At 40.6% G+C, this 23,806-nt stretch overlaps 1 protein-coding gene across 1 annotated transcript in view; it reads right to left on the bottom strand.

Annotated features, from left to right (window-relative positions):
• Positions 1-23,806, bottom strand: part of LOC111234835 (F-actin-uncapping protein LRRC16A-like) — a 61,030-nt gene that overhangs the window by 3,746 nt on the left and 33,478 nt on the right. Inside the window, exons 32-40 of the mRNA XM_022763022.1 lie at positions 14,185-14,288; positions 9,575-10,475; positions 6,790-6,894; positions 5,015-5,051; positions 4,432-4,500; positions 3,674-3,936; positions 1,648-1,783; positions 881-970; positions 29-142 (exon numbers count right to left, since the gene is read on the bottom strand). Of these exons, the coding sequence (XP_022618743.1) occupies positions 29-142; positions 881-970; positions 1,648-1,783; positions 3,674-3,936; positions 4,432-4,500; positions 5,015-5,051; positions 6,790-6,894; positions 9,575-10,475; positions 14,185-14,288 (1,819 nt within the window). The remainder of the gene's footprint in view (positions 1-28; positions 143-880; positions 971-1,647; positions 1,784-3,673; positions 3,937-4,431; positions 4,501-5,014; positions 5,052-6,789; positions 6,895-9,574; positions 10,476-14,184; positions 14,289-23,806) is intronic.

The raw sequence follows: 23,806 nt of genomic DNA, 5'->3' as shown, positions 1-23,806 counted from the left end.
GAACATGACTGATGAAGACCTCGCTCACCCTCCTGAGCTCTTTGTGCTTCCTCCCCACTAGATGGATCTTCAGTGCAGGTGGGCAGGTCTCCTCTGTTGCCCCTGAAACGGATGGGCGACCTCTGTAACACTGCCTTCAGCTCTGAGAGGGGTGGAGACAGACACAGAGGTAATCTTACAACAGGAGCAGGTGGTGGAGACACTGTTGCATCCTTACACAGTGACAGTACAGAACCTTTTCTGTTTGGTTTCACCTGTTTTCACCTTTTAGGCCTCTGGCCTCTCCAACAGGCTGCAGTATAAATGCGAGGATTTGTTGTTTAACACGATAGGAAAGCTACAGAGGAGGATTAGGGCCACATGGAAAAAAAAACTTTTTTTTTTTTTAGAATTCTGAATTCTGAGATAAACTATTATGTATACTACTATTCTAAAAAAAAAAGTTCTTCATCTTCTGTAGAAAGCAGATAAAAGAAAAAACTTTATATTTATTTTTCAGATGTTCCTCTGATATTTGCAGTTTTCTCTTGTCATTTACTGAATCACTGGATCTAGGTGATGTAAAAATATTCATCTTCTCTACATAAATGAGGGAAACAATCACCTGTTCACATATGAAACTACATGTAGATGCTGCTTCACTTAAGGTTGGGAGTCACTGTTTAGTGTATGTGCTCCAACAGCATTGTGTATCTCAGGTTTGCCAAGCTGTGATGCAGCAACACTGCCTCTTACTGCTCCTGAGGGATGTCATGATGACATCATTAACCTTTCACAGACCTGTGGTTTAACTGACTCACTCTTACATTGTTTTCATATCCCTCACTGTTTATATACTTTATTGTTAGCAGTATGAAGTTATTTAATATCAAAGCCTCACCCTGCGTCATGGCCAGAGCGTCCTCATGGACCGACACAGCTCTGCGCTGTGGGAGGGGCTTCATGTGTTGGCGTGGCTTAGGAAGACTCTCTGCATGCCAATACACACACACGCAAACACACATGCACACACACGCACACACACACACACACACACACACACACACACACACACACACACACGCACACAGGGCTTTAAATGAATTTAAATTTTAACATTTTAAATGTACCAACTTGAATTTTAAATTTAAACACAAAGGTGTGACTTTATAAATCTACTAAGTCACTTTCAGTATTTATAAATGTATCTACTGAGCAAACTGAAGACAGTGAACAAGATAGACAGACAGAAGAAAGCAACCCTGAAATTCTATATTTTTCAGCTCATATTATAACATTATTACAAATAATAAAATGTAAATGCACATTTATATGTTATCTGTTGTTTTTACAGTGTCGTCTCCTCCTTAGTGGCTTCAGTCTTTCACACCTGCTCAGCTCAGAGACTCGTAACTCTCACATGCTGCCCATGTGACTCACAAGTGACTTTGATAAATGCCATGTTACATGTGGGTGATAATGCCCCAGATATGTTAAATTAGTTACTCAGCTGCCTCACTCAACCCCTCCCCCTCCCATCCCCATATATACCCACATCATACTGGCCCACACCTGATTTCACATAAAAGCTCAAAGTCTTTGAATAATCTATCAGCCAAACCTAATCTGGATGAATTATTTGATCAGAATGAGATGAGTCAGACGCACCGTCTGTCACTGATTGTGCTTTCTCAGAGCGATCCTGTGCACTGGGACCTCTCCGTGGAGATGGGACTGGAGGAAGCAGCTCTTTCCTGGGGGATGGAGCTGAAGCTGCACCCTGAGGACCCTCCTGGCTTCCATTCTAGGGATGAAGATCAGAAGGTGCTGCTATGTCATGAACAGTGTTGGGAAAGTTACTTTTGAAATGTAATAGTTTGAAGAGGTTGAGTGAGGTTCAAGGTAATCTTTATTATCCCCAAGGGGCAATTTGTTGCACAGCCAGCAATAACTATATACAACAAATACAGTAATCACACACACCAACCTACACTCCAACAGGATTACTGACCATGTTTAAAATGTAATAAGCACTGCAATTGTTTTACTTATTTGATCAAAGTAATGTAAGTTATTACATTTGATTACTTTTAAAAAAAAAAAAATGTAAGTATATTTTTTCAGGCTTTTTATGCCTTTATGATAGCACAGTAGAGAGAGACAGGAAATGGGGAGGCAGAGAGAGAGGGAATGACATGCAGCAAAGGGCCGTCCGATGCGGGACTCGAACCGGGGCCGACTGCAGCGAGGACTGTAGCCTCTACATATGGGGCGCCTGCTCAACCAACTGCGCCACTCGACGCCCCCATTTGACAACTTTTTGATGACTTTTCAGTACCATTCATTGAGTCTGTTGGTGCCCTGTAGAAACCTCACAACCTAATGAGCTCTCCAGTTCATATTGAATGAAAACACACTGCTAAATCAAGTTACTGACTGTTATTAGACCTATTAGAGTCATTAGATTTGCTGCGGTTGAACTGCATTGAGTTGCATGTGAGAGGTGTTTCGTGCCCTCATTGATATAAATATGGTGGTGATGGTGATATAAATATTAGAATCAACACTGAAGTAATCAATTGGCAGCTGAGTATGTGTCATTATACTTGATCATCTCATGACAAAACGTTTGAGGGAACATTTGAGTATTTATCGTTTCTCCCACAACTGGAAACGACCCTGAAACAGCAGCTACAGCAGCAGTGTTACTGCATGATCCTGCTGTACACATATCAAAGGTCATCAAGGACGTTTGATTACAGTCATTAATCTATGTTGCTATTAAAAGAGAGGTGGTCCAGTTCTTTATGTGTTGCCTTTATATTAAAGCTCCATATTTCCCTCTTCTGCTGTGTTTTATTTGAAGTGTTGATCCATAAGAAGATATATTTGTGGTTTTAAGAACCAAAAACCATCTCAGTGTAGTTTCACATCTCCTCTCTCAGGCTTCTCTCTGGAGCTCTAGTCACAACAGGTCAGTCTGACTGTGTCCTGTGTGATCCAATAAAAATAAAGCAGATTTCAGGTAAACACTCAGAAAAAACCAAATCCTGCAAGGCTGGATGGTGGGTCCAGGTGAGCGGGACTTGGTGACTGCTTTGTTGTGACATCACTAAGTTCCAGAAGTCCTGACAGCTGGTTTTAAGGCTCAGTTTCTGAATACAGGCTGTGTGCATTTCTCTGTGGACTGAGGCTTTGATACTTTCACAGTGTCAGGGTTAATATAGAACCTAGACCTGATCTATAATCACACTACACATGGACAGAGACCTTTACACTGGAGGAGCTTTAACACACACACACAGTGAGGAAGGTGGAGGCAGAGACATCTGTCCATAAATACAGCACTATAAAAAAATCTTCTCCTGAGCCACAGACGCGTTCCCTTTAATTGTTCAACTAAATATCATCTATCTATCTATCTATCTTTTTTCTTTCTTTCTTTCTTTCTTTCTTTCTTTCTTTCTTTCTTTCTTTCTTTCTTTCTTTCTTTCTTCATCTAGAGGTATCTTATGTTTACAGTTACACAGTAGAAGGTTCTACCTGATTTTTTTTCACATTAAATTCTTGATTCATGATTTTTGAAATGTTCTTCTCCGTCACGTTCTTCTTTGAGAACAAACTGTAGAGGTGAATATTAAAGGTGACAGCTTTGCCTGTGGGTGTAAAGCTGTCATCCCAGCAGCTGTGTTACCTGTGCTAGACTCTCTCCTGGCCGGCCATCGTGTGTGTGTGCTCTGAGCTGGACTCTCTCTGCTGAGCTGCTGGAAGGAGGAGCAGAGGATGGACGTGCTCCTCCCCCTGCAGGGGCAGCCGGGGTGGGGAGGGGAGGCTTGGCTGCGATGGCAGGTTTGGGTGGCAGAGGGCCAATGGGGCGCTCTGGGAGGGCAGGCTTTGGTTGGAGGGGAGGGTCTGGTCGGACGGGGTCCAGCGCTCTAATAGGATGCCTTGGGTCTGCTGAAAAGAGAGGGTGACAGAGACAATAAATGACCAGTAGACACTGTGAGTGATGCAGGATGGACAGATGTTCAGACAGATGTAGACTAAGAGACCTTCCTGTGGACATCAGGAAGGTTACACACAGACAGACTGCTGCATCACACAGCCGATGACGACATTCTGTCTTTCCTGCATCACACTTTCACTGTTTCCACAACAACGATGTGTTGTAAATTACAATCACTTAAAAAAAACATGAAAACCTGGAATTCTGAAGTGATATGGTTTATCTATTATAACACTGTATGTGAAACACGTTAACATGCATTCTTCATGTTCTCCTGTCATTCAACCTTTTTTGGAAACCACAAAGGTTGATACAGATGAAATAATACTAATAGAATTTCAATGGATTTTCCTTCTAAACCTCTCAGTATTTATGATACTGTCCACAGATCACATGAGACCGTTGTTATTATTTGTATTTAGAAATGTTGTGGATAACATTGATACCTGATGAAGTGGACATGGTTCTGGGCTTCATGTAAGTGGGAGGTGGTTCAGGTTTGTCCAGGATAGCACCTGAGGGACAGAAACAGTGGTTCAGCTTTCATCCAAGCTGCACATGTACTGAATACAATATGAAGACTGTCACACAGTTGGAAGTGGAAGGTCTCTGAGCAAATGTTGGTGATGATGACCCCAGACTAGAAAGACAAAACTGAAGGAATTTTATCTTCCATCATTGTAACAGTATCTTGTTTGATCACACAATACAGGGCTGTGTCAGAGTCCGGTTAGACCAGTTGGACCATGGAATAACTTGCACTTATATCTGCAGTTTTATTTTTGCAGTGAACTTATTCAAACTTAGATTCAGCCAGTCACTTTCAGAGATGCTCACATTACTCTGACCGGACACAACATGTGTGCCTCTTCATCACCACACGTCACCTTGATTTTGGGAGAGCATGCAACATAAATGTATTTGTGAATGGCTCATTTCATTTAAGATGCAAAACACACGTTAATTATTGGGTTGTGGAGAGGGATATAAAATGATGGAAATCTCATATACAAAAACACACACACTTACCTTCAGAGTTGGCCTTTCTCAGCTCCTCATCTTTATTCTACAACAAACACATTGGACAGTGTTAAACTACCACAATACTGATAACAGCACAAAAAGCTCTACACTACCTGATGAAGCAGTCACAAGCAGAACTGTTGGACCACACTTTGCCAAGATGACACACACACACAGACTCACAAGGTGAAAATGACACCAGCCCAGCTGTCTCAGCTGGAAATCAAGTTATCATTCAACCAAACCAATCCCTGAACATGACATCGATCAAATGTCGTTGGTATGACACATATCAATTTCATCCACAACACACAGTGTGCTGAAGGGTCAGTCTCAGGTCAGTGTGCAGCACCATAACATAATGTGTGTACATTACATTGCTACCCCTTATGTTAAATGTACACAACCTGAAATCACTGTGAACTGGTCTAACACCCTCATAACATGTCAGTTTTACACATCAACACTAGGAAACACATCACATCCCATCACATCCCATCCCATCACATCACATCACATCACATCACATCACATCACATCACATCACATCACATCACATCCTTAAAAATCATTTTATTGTCTTGGTGATGCTTAAGTTCATAACACATCAATGCTGAAACGCGTGCATCAAAACAGCTGCCCTTAATTTTTTCCATGTACAACCCTCACACCGGTGGCGGGGATCTCCTCAACACTTCACACCACCGCTCGATTTCCATCCTTGCTGCCCCTGAAAATACACGTTTCCCAGGGAAACACTGTTTTGTACCCCATCGCTTCTGTAGCAGCTCCACCTCCCTCTCCTCACCTCTTGCTGTTGCTGTTGTGTGTGCACAACAGATGAGGAGAGACAACTTATGATAGTCAAGAAATATAAAGAGCCATGACCCACAGTTGTGTTATTACAAAGACAATGGTTAAAGAGATTTCACCTGACGAGCCATAGCTCTGGAGATTGGCTATTCAGGTGAGAAATCAAGCTCCATATGGGGGTGACGTTGGGCATGTTTGATTCTTGGTGCTGGTGCAATCGTCACACAACAATCACACAACAATCACACAACAATCACACAACATAGCTGGCTCGAGACAAGCTATTTTGTGCAATAATGTGCCATGAGATTTCTCCGGTTTGTGTCCCGGTGCGTACATAAACTGTGATAATAGAGAACAGGGTGATTCCCCACCAGAGTAATCAACCTCTCCTCCATGTTGATATTGAACCCCAGGCTAGACCTGCAGAAATGTGATCTGATTGGCTGGTGCCTGCGCTGCCTCTTGAACCCCACCGGTCAAGGCAGACGGCCACCCACACTGAGTCTGGTTCTGTCGGAGGTTTTTCTCTCCACTGTCACCACATGCTGCTCATGGTGGAACTGTTGGTTTCTCTCTATTATACTGTAAGGTCTTGATTTCACCCTGTAAAGTGGCTTGACATAATGTTTGTTTTGATTTGGCGCTATACAAATAAAATGTAATTCAATTGGATTTAAAGGTTGAACTTTTCTCAACTTCTACTGCAACGCAAAGCAATGGAACCAAAGTAAAGAAGAAGCCTCCAACGCTTACACGTGAGCAGAGGGTGACGCCACAGAGCTGCACCACCAGTGTTTGGGATTTTTGACTCTGCTTCCATGTTATAAGATGTTTTCAGGTGATGAAAATAAACACAAGCAACTTTTTGAATGATCTGTATGTAAGAAAAAAAGCAAACTTGTCTAATAGCAAACCAACACAGCATAATCCTTTTAACAGAAACCTACAACCCAAACTCATCCTACCTGGCTCGTCTTGGTGTCAGCAGGGGGAGTTTTGGCCACGCCCATTCTGTGTAGCATCACCTGAAGCCTCTGTTCAAAGCTGGATGTGCTCTCAGACGCATGTTTCTGGAAGACAGTACATTACACACACACACACACACACACACAAACACACACACACACACACAGACATACACATACACAGACACACACACACACACACACACACACACACACACACACACACACACACACACACACACACACACACACACACACACACACACACACTGCTGCTCTTAGTGTTCCTGGTGTAGCTATGTTAATACTATATACTGTGTTATGTAATAATACTGTGAATTTCATAAGCAGAAAAGAGAAACACTATCATTTGGTTGGCATAATATCATCAGTGTAAATATATCACCACCATATCAACCCTTTGTCTCCATCCAGCAGCAGAGGTTTGAGACACCCACATTCATTTACAGATAAGTTCCTAAGCCTGTCAGTTTGTATATGGTCCTGATGAGGAGCCTGTTCAAACCTCAGTCTAGACTTCAAGGACAGAATCTGTGCTTTTCATATTGTAGCCCTTATACTACTGATAAGTTGTGCTAATAACACTAACAACATTAATATGAAAAATTCCATACATATATTTCTGTGTGTCTCTTGCTTCAGACCAGTCATGTGACTACAGTAGGACTAGAGTAAGACTGATTCATTAATAACTATTGAATAAACTAAGAAGAAAAGAAATGAGTCAATCTCCATATAAACATCTCCATAAAAATGTTCTTCATTGTAATCATGTATCCAAACACACCAGTGAACAGTTCAAACCCCAAACAATGACACTTTTCATATTCAATCAAATGGCAAATGGTGGGAAGTTTACTCTCTCAGCTTTTCTCATTGCAGTCAATAGACGCCATGGCTTTTATTCTACACATCTGTTGAGGACTGCCCACAGTGGGCCTGTGTTTTTGTAAGTCTGGCAGTGAGGTTAAGGAGACCATCTTTAGTTGCCTCAAACTTCCTCTGTGTTCATTTTAAATGTCAGTGTAGCTGAACACATAACCCAGCTCTTGACATTCACACACTCAGACTCATCACCTGAACCCCTTCGATAGAACATATCACTCCTGTCCTCCAGCTGCACTGGCTTCCTGTTAAACACTTTATTGGTTTTAAGATTCTGCTTCTCACGTTTAAGCCACTTCACAACCAAACAACCAAACCAACTGTACCTGCCTGTACTCTTACATCTTCCTCTTCCATCAATCTCTCTGTACCGCCGCACAAGACATCTGTAATATTGTCTCTCTGACCCTGGATTTGTCAGCTGGACAAAGCAGCATTTTATTCAGAGGGACTCATTTACGATAGACTGACATATCGAACTGCAATCACATGAACATACAGGGCTGTCCTCAGTCACTGATTAATTCAGTGGCTTCTACTTTGCTTCTAATGATTTTTTATCGCTTAATTTAAACTCAACACTTCCTGCATGTGTTCCAGTGAAGGACTAATACAAAACTGAGGGATTATGCCCTTTGAGCTGATAGATGGCTGTGTGTGTAAACACCTGGGCAGGGATTTATCAATCAGTGATTCTGAATGAAAAACTAGAATCACCTCCTCGTGGTTGTCTGCCTCCTCCACTCCACAGTTTTGGATTGAATCCCTGTTTATTCAGAGTCATATAAAATATGAACCATTTGAGTGAAATTTTTGTGATAATTGCTGAGTGAAGTCTTGAGTTAGGGCTAAAAAGTGTTTTCTGAGGTCTAATCAGTTCATCCTCACGTCCGGGTAAACATTTTTACAAGATTTGAAGGAATTCTTTCAAGGCGTTACTGAGATATTGTGTCCATGAGAATGGGACAGACAGACAACCTGAAAACAATATGTCTGCAGCTCCGACTGTCGCCTGCGTGGAGCCACAAAGCCAAGCCAAGTTGAAGTGATTGTAAACAATTTGTGAATCTGAACAGTATTTCTACTGAAACTAAAACTTAGATTCATGACATAACTCTGTTGTAGCTTCTGATTGAATTAGTGTTGTGGATATGGACATTATGCTAAAGTTACTATGTGAGCCAGGTAATGTTCATTCCAGCCTTCCTCAGTGTTTACCTGGCTCTTATTGGTGACCGGCAGTAATTTGCTTGTGTTGACATTATTTGAATCCTAACTTTGATTGAAAATGTATGGTATCTGAATTATAATGTCTCACATTATGTAATCAGTCATGTGATTTTAACCCTCTGCTGCTCTGAGGTAACAGGGCCAGCACTCCTTCAGATGTGCTGTTAGTCATTTTGGCTCTCAACCTCTGCTCAGGTTGATGGTGGGCAAAACTCTGCTGGAGATCTTAACAGATGTGAATGCTATGATGTCATTTGATGGTGCAAACAACAGAAGTCTTCTTCTTCTTCCAGTTATACAACAAGGATATACAGAAAGGTCACCCCCCCCCCCTCAAACTGATCTCACATGTCAAATCAGACTAAAGTCTCTGGCAGGTGAACGGAAAGTGAGGGGATCGGTGGAAATGCATATTATTCTGAATTTGCCATGAAAACAGGTAAACATGGAAGAAGTGTTGAGTTGCAAAGGGCATCAATATTAAATTAAGATAAGACAGCAGGGAGAGGTCTCACTAACATACAGTGAAAAATACTTATTAAACAGGGGGGATAGAAATAATACAAGCCTGTTTATGAAGCCTGATTGTATTTAAGAATTCTCTTTGAATGTGTGTGACTGTGTGTGTTCAGTGTGGTGTCAGACTGACCTTACTGTGTGTGTTCTCCTTGTCTTCAGGCTCCAGGCCGGTCAGCAGTATGAGACTCTGGCTCTTGCCCTCCCTCAGTGACCTTTTGGTCACATTCAGTCTCCTCTCGCCATATGGAGTCCCTCCCAACTTCATCTCCTTCATCAGCACGCCACTCCTCTCCTGCTCAGTTAGGGGGGAAGTGACCACTGGGCTGGGGGTGCGACGTGGCAATGCTGGAACTGCCCCTCCCTCCAGGTTGGAAAGCGTAGCAGTAATGGAGTCAGGGCTTGTGGTGATGGTGGGGCAAGAGGGTGCGGTCTCACTGCGGGGTGTTGTCGTGGTTAATGTATTTGCAGGTGCCATTGCTTCCCTTGCATCGCCTGCAAGATGGTCGTTGGTGGCAACGGTTCCTTCTGTGGTGGCGGCATCATTAGAAACGTTAGCATCCTCCACTGACCTTGCCCCTCTCTCCTTCTCTCTCTCCTTGTCCCTCTCCCTCTCTCTCTCCCTTTCTTTGGCCTCACGGAGGGGTCGAATAAGGTCTGCAATGGAGGTCCTTTTGACCTTCACCCCCTCTCCTCCTCCTCCCTCTCCCCCTCCTGCCTTGGTGGCTCGGCCGGCTCGAGCCCTCTTGAAGGCAAAGAAGTCGCCAAACTTTTTCTTGATGTTTTTGGTTGGAAGTGTGGTGGAGGGGGTGACAGAAGAAGGAGTGGGGGAAGTGGAGGATGTAGAGAGGAGTGGAACATCAGTGGATGTAAAGGATGTGTCAGTAGATGGGACAGTGGGAGAGGTGACAGTGGTGGTGGTGGAGGAGGTGATATTCTCAGACGAAGAGGAAAATGGGGTTGAGGCAGAGGGGGTGGAGCTTGACTCTGAGGGAGTGGCTTGGGCAGGGTTTGACTCCTCCCACCGGCCTTTTCTGCAGCAGGGAGACAGCAGAAAGAGCAACAGACAAGAAGAGACACTCAGTACTACAGCTACTGCTACAGGACTCAAGACACATGCTTCAAGTTCAGGTACACAATGAGAAAGTCATGCAAACAGCACACAGAGTGCAGACATCTCTCACTGGTTACTGCTGTTTGCTCCACTAGAGGCCCAGCGTGGTGATGTCGGTCAGTTGGTCATTTGGTCAGTCTGTCAGTGTGTCAATCTGCACACTTTACTCCAGAGCAAGATATCTGGATGATTACTGGCCAGATTACCATAAAATTTGGTCTGGATGTTGACTGTCCCCTGATTATTTTGATTACCCCCTGACAGTTCGTGTAGCGCCGCTGTCAGGTCAAAGTTTCTGCAAAAACTACCTCAAAAACGAATGTCTTGGGTCACCCAGAATCCCGCCTGCAGTTCCACTACAAGGCAGAAGTATAAACTCTGCCTACATGGCATCTCCCAGGCTTTCAACTGACCAACTCTTTGGATTTCAGTGATTCATAAATGCAGTGACCTGCACAGGCGTTCCAACACCCTGTCTACAGCAGACATATCAGCCATGTTGTCTGAACCAAAGCACCTGAAATGGTTCTGGCATGTGATGCAATTTTGGCCCAAAGTCCAAAGGGATAAGGTTTCTCTATCCATGAACAGAACAATATGCTTCCTTCGTAACCACAGCTGCTGCCTGCACTGGTTGGTGCTACAGGACCATGTATTGGGCTGAGAATTGCTTTTGCTTCATGGCTGGTGTAGACAAGGGGTGAAAATGAAAATGTAAAATGGATGTCAACAGCAGCAGATAGGATTCTCTCCATACTATATTCAGGGTCTGACATAGAAGATTTAATTTGAGTCTAGGTCAGGTCAACCTGCATTAATGACCATGAGAGATGTGACCTCTGTGTGCTGCGGACAGGAGGTGTGTTTGCTTTGAAGCTACAAAACCAAAGGGAAAGGAGGGGTGTGTGTTGCCATGTTTGGATTCTGTTCTAGTGTGGCAGCATGGGAAACATCTCAGTGATGGCCAAGCATGCCTTGCATCATGCATGTGTTGTTTTCTGTCAGTAACTGATGTAGCTAGTATTTGTCTGCTGCCCACTTACTCCAAGCTTAAAAGAACAGATGTACAGATAGGTGAAAACTAAAAGGAAACCCTTTCATAAAGTGTGTTAGTAAGGTGCTGTTCCTCCACAAGTTTCCAGAACATCAGGCATCTGAAACATGCAGGAATTCAAAGGCCTGGCATTGTTCTCACGATTGGCTGTTTCATAGGTTAAAGGCAGACAGAACAGCTGTTGAACAGCTGCACAAAGCGGACAGATGAGGAACAGCCAACATTCACATCTGACATCAGACACTGTCTTTGAACAGAGACCATCTCTCCCAGTATATAACAACTTCTAATCATGTGATCGCACTCACACTTAGGTTATGCAACTGTGCATTATGTTAGATTCTCTGATGAAGAACATGAGATGTGGTTAAAAGCCCCGTAAAAAGCTAGTAAAGGACCATTTGACTTAAGATTATTTTGTCATAAATCAAGCTAACTGCTTTTAGCTGCTGCTAATGCAGCTTTCGCGGTGACTGAAAATAACATTGGAACATCGGTCCTAATATCTGGCTACACAAATACAAACATCTTAAACATTTGTTCATTGAACTGAAACAGTAAACTGAGGCAAGTCAGACAGGGAATGTGTGTTTATGTGGTGTTACCACCACAAAACACTAGGAAAACATTCACCATGCAGTCCACACAAACAGCTACAAGACTGGCATCACACACACGTCTATAACATAAAAACACACTCTTGTTTAAGACGTTATCATCAGTTATCAGGAGAGATTTAGCTTTTGCTTTCTTGAAAATGCAATGCAATTTTTAACAGTAGTAACTCTCTATTCACTCAGTTGTTACAGTGAATAAACTTTATTCAAAATCATTAAGAACAAGACAAAAAGCAACTCATCATCATATTGGAAGTTGGTGGAAATGTTCATGATCAGGGATCAAAGTTCTCAGTGTATAACTCCTGTCATGTATGTAGATATGAAGATGGCAGTATACTAGAAATGAAATCATGAAATTGATTTGTTTCTGTTTTGTTCTGCATGTGTTTTCTTAAGTTGCAGTGTGTTGACCTCTCAGGGCCGCCGTAGATTCAGCCTACTGTTATTATTCATGTCTAAACACTACAAAGTTATGGTTATCACCTAATAATAACAATCTATTCTTCTTGAGACTGGTCAGCAGAAATATTACATATCGTCATATCTATATTTTGTATCATTATGTATTGCTGACTGAGTTATAATAAACCTGCACTTGCTTGCAGTCTTACCAGCACTGTAGCAGTTACCAGAAATACATCACATCGGTAACCACTTGACTATTCACAACTTCAAATCTATGTATAAGGACAGACTCTGCTACACTGCGACAAGCAAATGTAAAGGTCTAACTGCAACAGTTCATCTCTGATTTGACCGTGGACACAGGTGATGTTATTTTTGTAGCAAATTAACATTAACTGGAAGGAGACTGTGTTATTTATACAGTATCAGGGAACAACCTCATGGAAAGCAATACTTAATACTCAGCTCTGCAGAATTGACACTTTTGGAATAAGTCCACTCAGCCCAACTGATCGAGAGCTGAGAGGCAGGACTCTCACTGAGGGACTCGTGTTTTGTCTCCAAGGGACAGATGCATAAAATCTGCAACTAAAACTGTGTGTGCACACAGACAGATATATAGATACATACTTTCATCAGCTGCATGTTCACATGCTTCTGTTTTATTAGCCTACACCACTGTGGAACTGCAGCCTCATTTCTGCTCCCACAGTCACCCATGTTCCCACACAGAAATGTAATATATGAAATATACTGTATGTCCCTATATCAAGAGTGATGTTGCCATACACTGTATGTCTCTTATAAGGAGATATATTATTATCATATACAGCCTCTGGAAATATGAAAATATAAGTTAATAAAATATATGAAATGCCCATAGTACAATTTGTACATATATTTAAAATGTCTATGATGATTTTTTATATGATATAACATATTTGTTAAGGATATATATTTATTCATTTATATATGTCTACAATATAAGCATACATACATAAACATTGTCACTGCTCAGTCTCTGTTGAAAAATACCAGGTGATATGTACGAAATGGCCCATGCATATTCTTTGAGGCCCCAAGGTGGCTGCTCCAGCCTGCCTGCCTTGATCAGACCTTTGTCAGTGTTTTAGATCAAATCAGTTTGGTGTGAGAGTAGACCAGCAATTACATCCAAAGTATAACATTGAAATATAAGATTTTGCAGCTGTAGAGCTCATTGCTCACTTAACAAAGGAACAGAGTTTAACCCTCACATTTACGTCCAAGCTGGCTTCATTTCCCACCACTGTCAATCACTATTTGTCACAGGTGAGCAGAGGAAGAGATCAATACTGTCAGTCAATCATGTCTTTCATTCAATATTAAAATCAAATTGATATCAATATTAAATTAATTTCAAGACCTGTAGATATTAGAGATTTAATTCCCAGTATACTGCTTGCTGAAGTGGATACTTGGGAATAAGAATGAGAGCAAGTGTGTGTGTGCGTGTGCGTGTGTGTGTGTGTGTGTGTGTGTGTGTGTGTGTGCATGTTAATTCAACTCACAGTGCATAGTCAGGGAGGATTTTCTTAGTGAAGAACTCCTCTACTCCTTCGTCCACTCTGCCCATCCCCTCACTGGCCTCATTCTCTACTTTTGATACTGGCTCCTGTAACACAAACACACAATATAACACACAGTATGTACAGAGGATCAACACATGTGTCTTTATCATATCACATTTATATTTGACGATATAAAACATTTTGGTTTTACTCTCTGGCAATGTCCTCACACAGTAGATGATGTTATTCTGTTTTAAGGCTCCTCAACAACTTATTGTATTAAGTTCATAACAACTTTGCTGTTTGAGGGTTAAGACTGAGGGTAAGGGGCTAAGGAATGTATCATGTTAATGAAAGAACCCCCACAGGGATAGTGAAACATGTTTACGTGTGTAATATGTATATATATGTATGTAATATAATATGTAACATTTATATTTCATTCAAACACAACTCTTCACCCCACACAGCTCATTTGCATTTTTCATCATCAGTGGAAATGTGGATTAAAAGCAGTCTGTTAAGTTTTGAAACAGACCTCAAGCTCAAGCTGCTGTGGACTAAGCAATAAGCAGCTCCAGTTCAGGACAGTTGTCATGTGTAAGCATTATTCTAACTGGGTCAAGCCCAGTCTGCAGAAACTCATTCATATTAGCTTACTGGAGCTGTAGTTGTGTGGATATGAAGCTTTCTGCTCAGCGTTTACATGTAGAAAATGTCACTTTTTACTGTTTAATTCTTCCACTTCACAGCACTGAAAAATAATTATTAGGTTTTTATTTCAATGTTCTGACTGAGATAACGTGGGTACGATATAGAACAAATTAAATTAGCCACTATGTTGCTAATCAAGTAACGATTTTAGTCACTTTTCAATGAAAAATGTCAAATATTTGTTGGTTTCTGCTTCTCAAACAAAATAATTTACTGCTTCTCCTCTCATGTGACAGTGTACTGGGCCTTTGGGTTCAACTTATCTGATGTTATTGTAGGGCCAGCAGTGACTGACAGATAGATAGATAGATAGATAGATAGATAGATAGATAGATAGATAGATAGATAGATAGATAGATAGATAGATAGATAGATAGACAAATAAACTACTTTATTACATTTCAATGCAACGTACTACATATATCTGCAGATTCATGTATTGTAGTTCATCCCTTTTTCAGAAGATGCTTTAGTTGCTGGTTTACAGTATAGTTATGTCTCTGCCAACAAGTTAGCTAATGCTAATGTTACTGGGTCTTGGAGGGCAATCAGTCCATAAACTCAATGAAAATTAGACAAGAACCAACGACCAAACAACTGAGATAAACCTGGACAGTGGATGTAACATGAACATTACTTTTATGTTAGAGTTCTGCAGGAATGAGTCCTAAAACCTGGAAATGAGTTGCATGTTAGCACCTCAGGTGCCCTCGTCCTGAAGTCTCTGTGTTTTTTCAATGGGACTTTGGTTACATGACTGAAATAAGGTCTGTGGTTGACACAACCTCAAGATATTTTCACGTTTTATCGTACGACATAAAATACGCCAGTAAATACTCCAGTCCTGATTTCTTTAAGCCTTTATGTCTCTTAAAGTTTTTCTCCAGACATGTTTTACACAAAATCCTCTGCTATGATTCATATTTAGTTGAACATGGTTTTCACACATAAAAACTGAAGATCATCTCCTCTTACTTCCTGATTGAGAAATGTGGATCAGGCCTTGAGCCCCGCCCACCACCTGCTGTCTCCAGGTGGACAGGTGAAAGAACAGAGAGTATGAAGATGGTTAGAGGAGGAAACATCAGAGAGACTCAGCCACATGTCTGAGCCTCAGTCAGACCCAGACTCAGATCAGGAGTCTGAGACCAGAACCAGAGACTAGCAGACGGATCAGAACGGTTAGCGCAGTTAGCGTCTTTTATTTGTTTATGTTGTTTGTTAGCTTGTAACTGGCAGTGGCTGACACAGTGTTAGTGGTTGTGCTAATGCTAACCCTCTCTCTCTCTGTACTGACAAGGTTTCAGGTTTATTTAGCCCCGCCCCCCATTCCCACAAGTTGACAGGATTGGTTCCTTAGGTTTGTGACATATGAAACCCTGGCTGTCTGAATCTGTGTTTATGAGACTGTCATTGGTTCACTGCAGTTCAAGGTGGAAACACTCCGTCATGGTGTTGATGATTATTTGACTCATCATATGTCTGTATTATATAAAAACATCATGTGGATGTTAATAAGGTTAAACACTGGATTTTCGATCTACTTACCAGTCCTCCTTTCTCTAGATGTTCTCAAAAGGATGTATTATGTTAGCTGCTCATGTTTCAGCTGCTTATCTCTAGTAGTATTTTAGTCAACAGGTGAGTGAATCTGCTTGTGCTTTCATGTTAGGTGAGTTCAAACAGCAGAGTAATGACAACTGGATTTACTGAGGAGAGTAAATGTGTTGCTTTACCACAGAGCAGTCACATGACACTGTGTCAACCTTTAAAAAAAGAAACAGGCAAACAGTGTTTTTCCCTCTAACCTCACCATCAATGAGAACAACACTTCTATGCACATCAGTGGGTGGCCCTGTGGCTTAGGATCAGGATCAGGTCAGGTGCCAGCCATGTAACTGCAATGTCACCAATTCAAATCGAGCTGGGAACTTTCTTGCATTTCATTCCCTATGTCTCCTTCTCATTTCCTGTCGTCTCTCTGTTGTCAGAGTCAAAAACATATTAAGGTCGTTAACACCAATACGCAAATGTAATATATGTAAATGTATTGAATTTCCATATATGACATATAATTACATATAAAATAAAAGCACATGTGTAAAAAATTGAAACCTATCATAAATTGAAATCATTTCATATACTGACATATATGTCCAGCCCATAAAAAAATATCTATGTTTATGTACATATGCTTATATTTTAGACATGTTACATAAATATATATCCATCCAAAAGCCTGTCAGTATATGTTGATATTATTTTACAGGTCCAAAAGTTTGAGACCACTTTCCCAGAATGTGAGGATAGACATGTTTAGAATTAATAAGAAAATCATATATAAGCATATAGACTTTTTTATGTATATTGTTTCAGAAAAAAAACAATGTAAATATTTATTATATAAATATTTTAATATAATCAAATAAAATGCTTGGAATAATACATGAAAGCTCCAAAGTCATTTCAATGGGACATTTATTTTCCTGTTGGTGAATGCAGTATTTGTCTCTATATTTCACCTCCTCCATCTCTTTTTATCATCCAATGAAAATAATGTGCCTCTCTTTCAATTTCTGCCACCTCCTTTACAGCCACCTGTCTCCATGTGCTACATGCCAACATGGCACTTTGTCACACAATTGTTGGCATGGAGTAACATACACTTGATACCATGGGGCAACTGAGCTGTCTCCACACCCACACACCCATATTGACGATGTGGATAGTCATATTAAATAGGTCGATATATAAAGCAACACCTACACGTTATAGAGCAGCTGCATACTGTAAATCATGACCTGCTTTGTTGACTTTAATCTGTGTCCATCAAACTTTGACATCTTGTCAAATGTTTTTACTATTTTTTTTACCGCAACAAATGTTGATGCAGTTAAATTGGCATCTATGGCTCTGCATTGTACTGCTCTCTGCTTAACCAGCAAGCAGGGGAGCAAGCGCTAACACCTCCCATGGCTGCACAGGCCTGATTGACCAGAACAGGTGGAGGTTAAGCCTTACCAGGGAACAGATGGGCTGCAGAAGCTGGTGATGCAGGAAACTGTGTAAGATGAAGTCCTTACAACAAACTATTTTTATTTAACTATTCAACATCACTATGGAAATCTGCGCTCACTTGAAAAAGCCCGGTTTGAATTAACATTCATTTTCACCTCAGGCTCACGTTGTTCCATTAACACAATCTAGCCGAGCCAAGTCAACGTTAACTCGAACCAGGCTTGAGTAAACTTCATTAAGCGCGCACACGGACTCTACAAGCAGCCCAGAACAATCAACTATCGAAGAGAAGATGTTGTCACACAAAGATGGGAAAACAAGAGCAGCGGAGCAAACCCTGCATTAGGGTTGCCACCTGACCTGTATAATACTGTACGTGAATAATGTAATATCAAGTAAAACCAAACCAGTTATATCTACAGGTGAAGTGGAGAAGTTTATCAATGAGCAGTTACTGACGAGCTCTGTGTGCTGTAAGAAAAAAAACACGTATGCTCACCTTCTTCAGATAAAGTCAGTAGTACAGTGCTCCTATAGCTCACCTGGCAGAACGTATGTCATCAGTTTACTCATAACTGCAGTCTTCCATGTCATTCTCTCTATCATAGCGATGCGAGCGCAAAAAGACACTTGCTGGAACTGTCTTTTGTGTTTCTGTTTCTGACCATTGGAAAATTCATTGAAACACAGCTAAGTTAAGCTTGACAGTTAGCAGGTTAGTTCAGCAGTATCAGTTACCATGGTTACTGAGCAGGGAATCCTATACGCCACAGAAATGGAACAGAAACTCTGACTTATATTAACGAGACTTAACAATATAAAACAAGATTTTCCTTTATCTGCCTCGATGGTATAGGGCCCTGTCCTACCACACCTGTCCACGAGATGACCTCACAGTTTCCAGCCTCTGTGAATCACCTGACTGCCCCTGTAATCAGGGACGTCCCTAATGGCTGCTGCTCATTTGCTTATAGTCCTTTAGTAGACAGTACAGTGGAAGGTTTTCTCATACATTTGCCAGATCCTCCTATGCTGCCTTGTGTTCTCACCATCTGTTACCTTGCCCACCCTGTTTCCTTGTTCTGGATCCTGTTAGCCTGCCTGCCCCTTATTCTGAAATACTGAAATCAATCTTATTGTCATTAAAATTGTTATGTGTTGTTATGTGATTGGTGTGCATAGTGACAGCTGATAGGTTCTCAAATGATTTCCATGTCTTGCCTGAACTGATGTCACTCTTTTGCAATAAGGAATTTAAATTGGAATTCCTCCAAGTGTCCATGGGTAGAATGGGAGAGGGAGATTGATCTCCAGTCCACCACAGTGATAATGGAGACTGTCCTTGCATTTATATAGTTTAACTAACTATGAGAGGAAACCCGCTGGAACATGAGTAGGAAAAAATTCAACAGATCTAAACTGCAAGCAGGAATAATGTTGTCTATAATAAACTTGGGTTATTCTTCAGGACATACATACAACATAATTGTCTTGAAATTGTGTCATTGTGGAACAGTGTTCTACATGGCACTGTGAATGTTTTATGCAGAACCATTTGAGCATGATGCTATAGAGAACCTTTGTAAAAGGGTTGCTTTTAGCAACACAAGAATTTCTGCTAACCTTCGCGCCTAAAGAAATCTACAGAAATCCCTTTTTACTAACAGGAGTTAATTATACTGGGCTTACTTTTTAAAATTTGTTCCTAAAATGATTATTGTTTTATGCATACAGTATGTCAAAACCCCTAACCTAGCATAAACACATTTGTAGCCGCCTTCTTTTGGTGCTCTATGTTATTTGTTGTGTAATTGGATGTGCTGCCTTTTCATCAGAGAAAAGAACATTTCATCTCCTTCAAGTCTGGTGAAAAATATGATGACAAACACGGTTCTGTATTCCCTTTTAATTTGGCAATAGACCTCATTGATCAGCTTCTTGTGGATGTGGCTCTTATTGGAGTTCACAGAGGCAAAAGCTAAGAATGATCCCATATCTATACTTATAATTAGACATTTCACTTACTGCTCGATAGAAATGGTTGTTACTAGACCACTACTGCACTAGTTTCAACACTGACTTCATCCGGTCTATCTGCAGCTCATGATAAAACTCATACCGTAACATCTTTAGGGAAGGCTGTTTGTCATTGTCTTCGAAAATTTCTCCTGCGTTTTCTGATCTCTCTGGTTAAGTTTAGGCAACAGTGTAATGTTTAAAGTGTAATGTTAACCAAATGTGTCCCATTCAGTGGTTTGGCGAAATGATTTTAACTGTAAAATAATCTGATCTATGGAAAAAAGGGACATACCATCCAGTAACAGTGAGGCTACATGTTCTCTGTACATCCAAGATGTAAAGATTAGAGCAGAAAATAACCCACCATTAACAAATCCAGGTAAATAGAGAAAAACAAACACAGAAAATAGGGAAAGTAGTGACAGCTGCTGATTGTGAAGACAGACAGGATGGTCATCTAAGGTATCTGAAATGCATCATTTACCTAAAACCCTTCATTAAGTGGTAATTGGTACATGTCTGTGTATTGTTTTTCAGCAGCAGCTGAAGCTTGATGCAGTTTTAAATATCTTCCATCATATGGATCACACTGTTTATCTTGCTGTAATGTTATTTACAGGCAGGTTTCAGATTTAACTTTAGAAAATATGACACTGCAGCTGTCAGTTTATCATTCTAAACATTATTATACACATGCATGCATTTATTACTAGGGGTGGGGGATAGCCCCCACCTACTGAAAATACATATCCCTGTGCATGTTTCTAACAAGCCTTGAAAATGTGTATTCAAAAAAGTGCAGACAAGTGTTGAGAAACACTAAATTAAATTAAGTTTGAGGGCCTGTTTGTTGAATTAAGCCTATTGTTAATACATGAGTGTATTTCTTTGATAAGTACACTTTTTAAATTGGAAATGGCTGGCTGGTCTTCTGCAAGGAAAATAATAATTTCACAGAAATAGCCTACTTCATGATAAATATTGCTGTCACATATGAACAGTTTACTGTGGTTTCATATATATGTAATTCATACTCATCATACCTCATTCATGTCAGATGGGATGAAAGTTAATGATGGGAAAAATTCCCATACTTACAATCTTTCACATTTTCATAATTTTTTCAGACACTTCCATTTTATTTAGGACCAAGGTATATCACAGCTTTCAAACAAGTCCTGGTTTTCCAGATCTAATAACGACATGGACGTTGACAGGAACTGCCACTCCATTCAATGTGAATACAGAATAACACCAGGCTCTGCCTCCTATTAGATTAAATAGTGTAAACTCAAACCTGCATGTTAGTATCCTAATGCAAACCTCTCCTAACTAAAGCTAGCACAGTAACATGGTAATGTTAGTCCCTCTTGGGGTGACTAGATGTGTTTTCCAGGGACAGTCCCCAATTTTGGTGGCCTGTCCCCGGCTGGAACTGCTCCTGTTTTTACTTGTGAATTAAAAACAGACATCTAGCGTTGTGCTTGTTTTGGCCAACAGAGGGGGCTGTTTACTAGTTATAGCAGCTTCAGAAGAGAAACTAAAACCATCAAAATAGAGTTATCCAATCAGATTTTTCTTTTTTTATATTGTCACTAGGCAAAGAACAGGATAGCTGGTTCACTCATTGTGGAGTTAAAAACTGGGCAGTAAACTAACAAAAACAAATATACCCAAAGCCCCCCAGCCAGAACTTGAAAAAATTGATTTTATGTTGTAAAAAGTGTAGAAGAAGAAGAAGTTGCCCGACAGTCTGTAATGGACTTCATGTGACAATATTCACAACTAGACATGAAAAGGTATAGAAATTTATTGTCATGATTATAGTGACCAAAATGATCATGGTTATCGGTATTATCACGGTGTTGGTAAAAAGCAATGAAAATGTTCAAAAGGTAATAAAACATAAAACACAACCTGAAATCATTTCACCAAGTAACTGCTTTCATTTAACCATTAAAATAATATCATGTTCAACACATTTATCAGCATCGGCACACTCAGTAAACAAGGGAATAGCATTTTTTTCCCCTGTTGTGACGTCTTTCAGACACAGACACTGTAGACACACAGTCACCTGTCAGGCACGGTGCTCTTAAACCAGAAACATCGCGGCTCCATTGTGCTCGGGGATGACAGTGAACTGTAGCCCCTTTATAAAAACACACAATCACCGACCGAAGTATCTAACATGGAGGCTTAGCAGCTACAGCTCACTCTTTCTTTCCTGCATCTGTGGTCATGTCACATCGCTCCGAACAGGAAGGCAAACTCGTCTAATAGTGTAAAAGGAGTCAATCGCGTTTAGTCGCGTTTAAAAAAACTAACTCAGGGACAGTGCTGTCACTGCCTTCCGCCAGGTTTTGACCAACACATAACACACCCTGTTGCCTGTTGCTGGTTGACACCGTACAGAACCTAACGTGAGTCAAGTTAACCACAGTAATTAACCACAGTAATCGGCCATTGTTATAATTAAAATTTAAACTCTTGATAATTAAAATTTAAACTGTAATACTAATCGCGTGGCATTTCTACCGTGATATAACATGAAACAGAGAACCGTTTCATTTCTATTCACAGCCTTTTATGAAAAATGCTTTTGATTCTTTGAATCTGTGGACCCTTACGAACTAAAGGAATATGAATAATTGAGGAATGGATAGACAATAGAACTTCAAGACTGCTTCAAAGGTAGGGAGTCATCATTTTGTCAGTCGCCTTCACCATAGTTTATTACAGTACAACAGTTAGCATGGTCAAAATACATGAAATGGGGCCAATTGGAAAACATCAACTGTTGCTTTCCACTGACACCAATAACCAGACATCCTTACTGAATAAATCATTTACTGTTCGTCTACTATTGGAGAACACTTCCATCATGTTCCACTCATTTACTTATAGTCATTTTTACAATAACCATCTTTATGTAGCATGCTGGTAGTATGTGAGTATAGTAATTTGTTTGTTGGGCAATAAATTGTTAAATGCATTAATTAAGTCTAACCGCTGAGGACCAACACTGATCAGAACCCAATCAGAGTGCATATCCTCCAGTGATGTCTGATATAAAATACAATGTGTGATTGTTTCTGAAAAGTACCACCAGCTCACAGTCACACCCACAAAACAGCAAATATCTGTATCTTTCAAAAAGAGAACTCACACACAATTTACACACAGAAGGTCAACGTAGATGAAGAGAAATCCTCTTTTTTCCACTTACACAGTGACAGCACAGATCCCCCACATTAATATGAAAACATGAATAATTGAGTTAGTTAAAGCATTCCCAGGAGAGAGAAAGAAAGAGAGAGAGAGAGAGAGAGAGAGAGAGAGAGAGAAATTCAGCACTGGGAACAACCAAGGGAACACCACTCCCAAAATGCATGTGCCTATTCACACACACACACACACACACACACACACACACACACACACACACACACACACACACACACACACTGTGCACGTCTACATGGAGCAAGAGAATGCAAAGAAAAAGATGGCTACCATTACAACTACAGCATCATAGAAATCATAAGCAAGAGAGCAATGAGAGAGAGAGAGAGAGAGAGAGAGAATAGATAGATAGATAGATGGATGGATAGATAGATAGATAGATAGATAGATAGATAGATAGATAGATGTAATAGGTGTTTTGCTGCATGAACATAAGGATCCTAGCCATATGAGCAGTATACACTTTATTCCTTTCATTCCTCCCCTCTCTTCCTTTCTTTACTTTCCCTTTTTTCCCATCTTGTTGTTTTCATTTTCTCCATTTCCATCATTTTCTCCTCTGGGATCCCTCTGTAGTTGTGCAATTAGCTTCCCACTTCATCTACCCTTCCCTCTATGCTTCGTC

Source organism: Seriola dumerili, unplaced genomic scaffold, assembly GCF_002260705.1.
Source record: "Seriola dumerili isolate Sdu_G_001 unplaced genomic scaffold, Sdu_1.0 BDQW01000465.1, whole genome shotgun sequence".
Lineage (NCBI taxonomy): Eukaryota > Metazoa > Chordata > Actinopteri > Carangiformes > Carangidae > Seriola > Seriola dumerili.
This window is presented reverse-complemented; position numbering and strand designations above follow the sequence as displayed.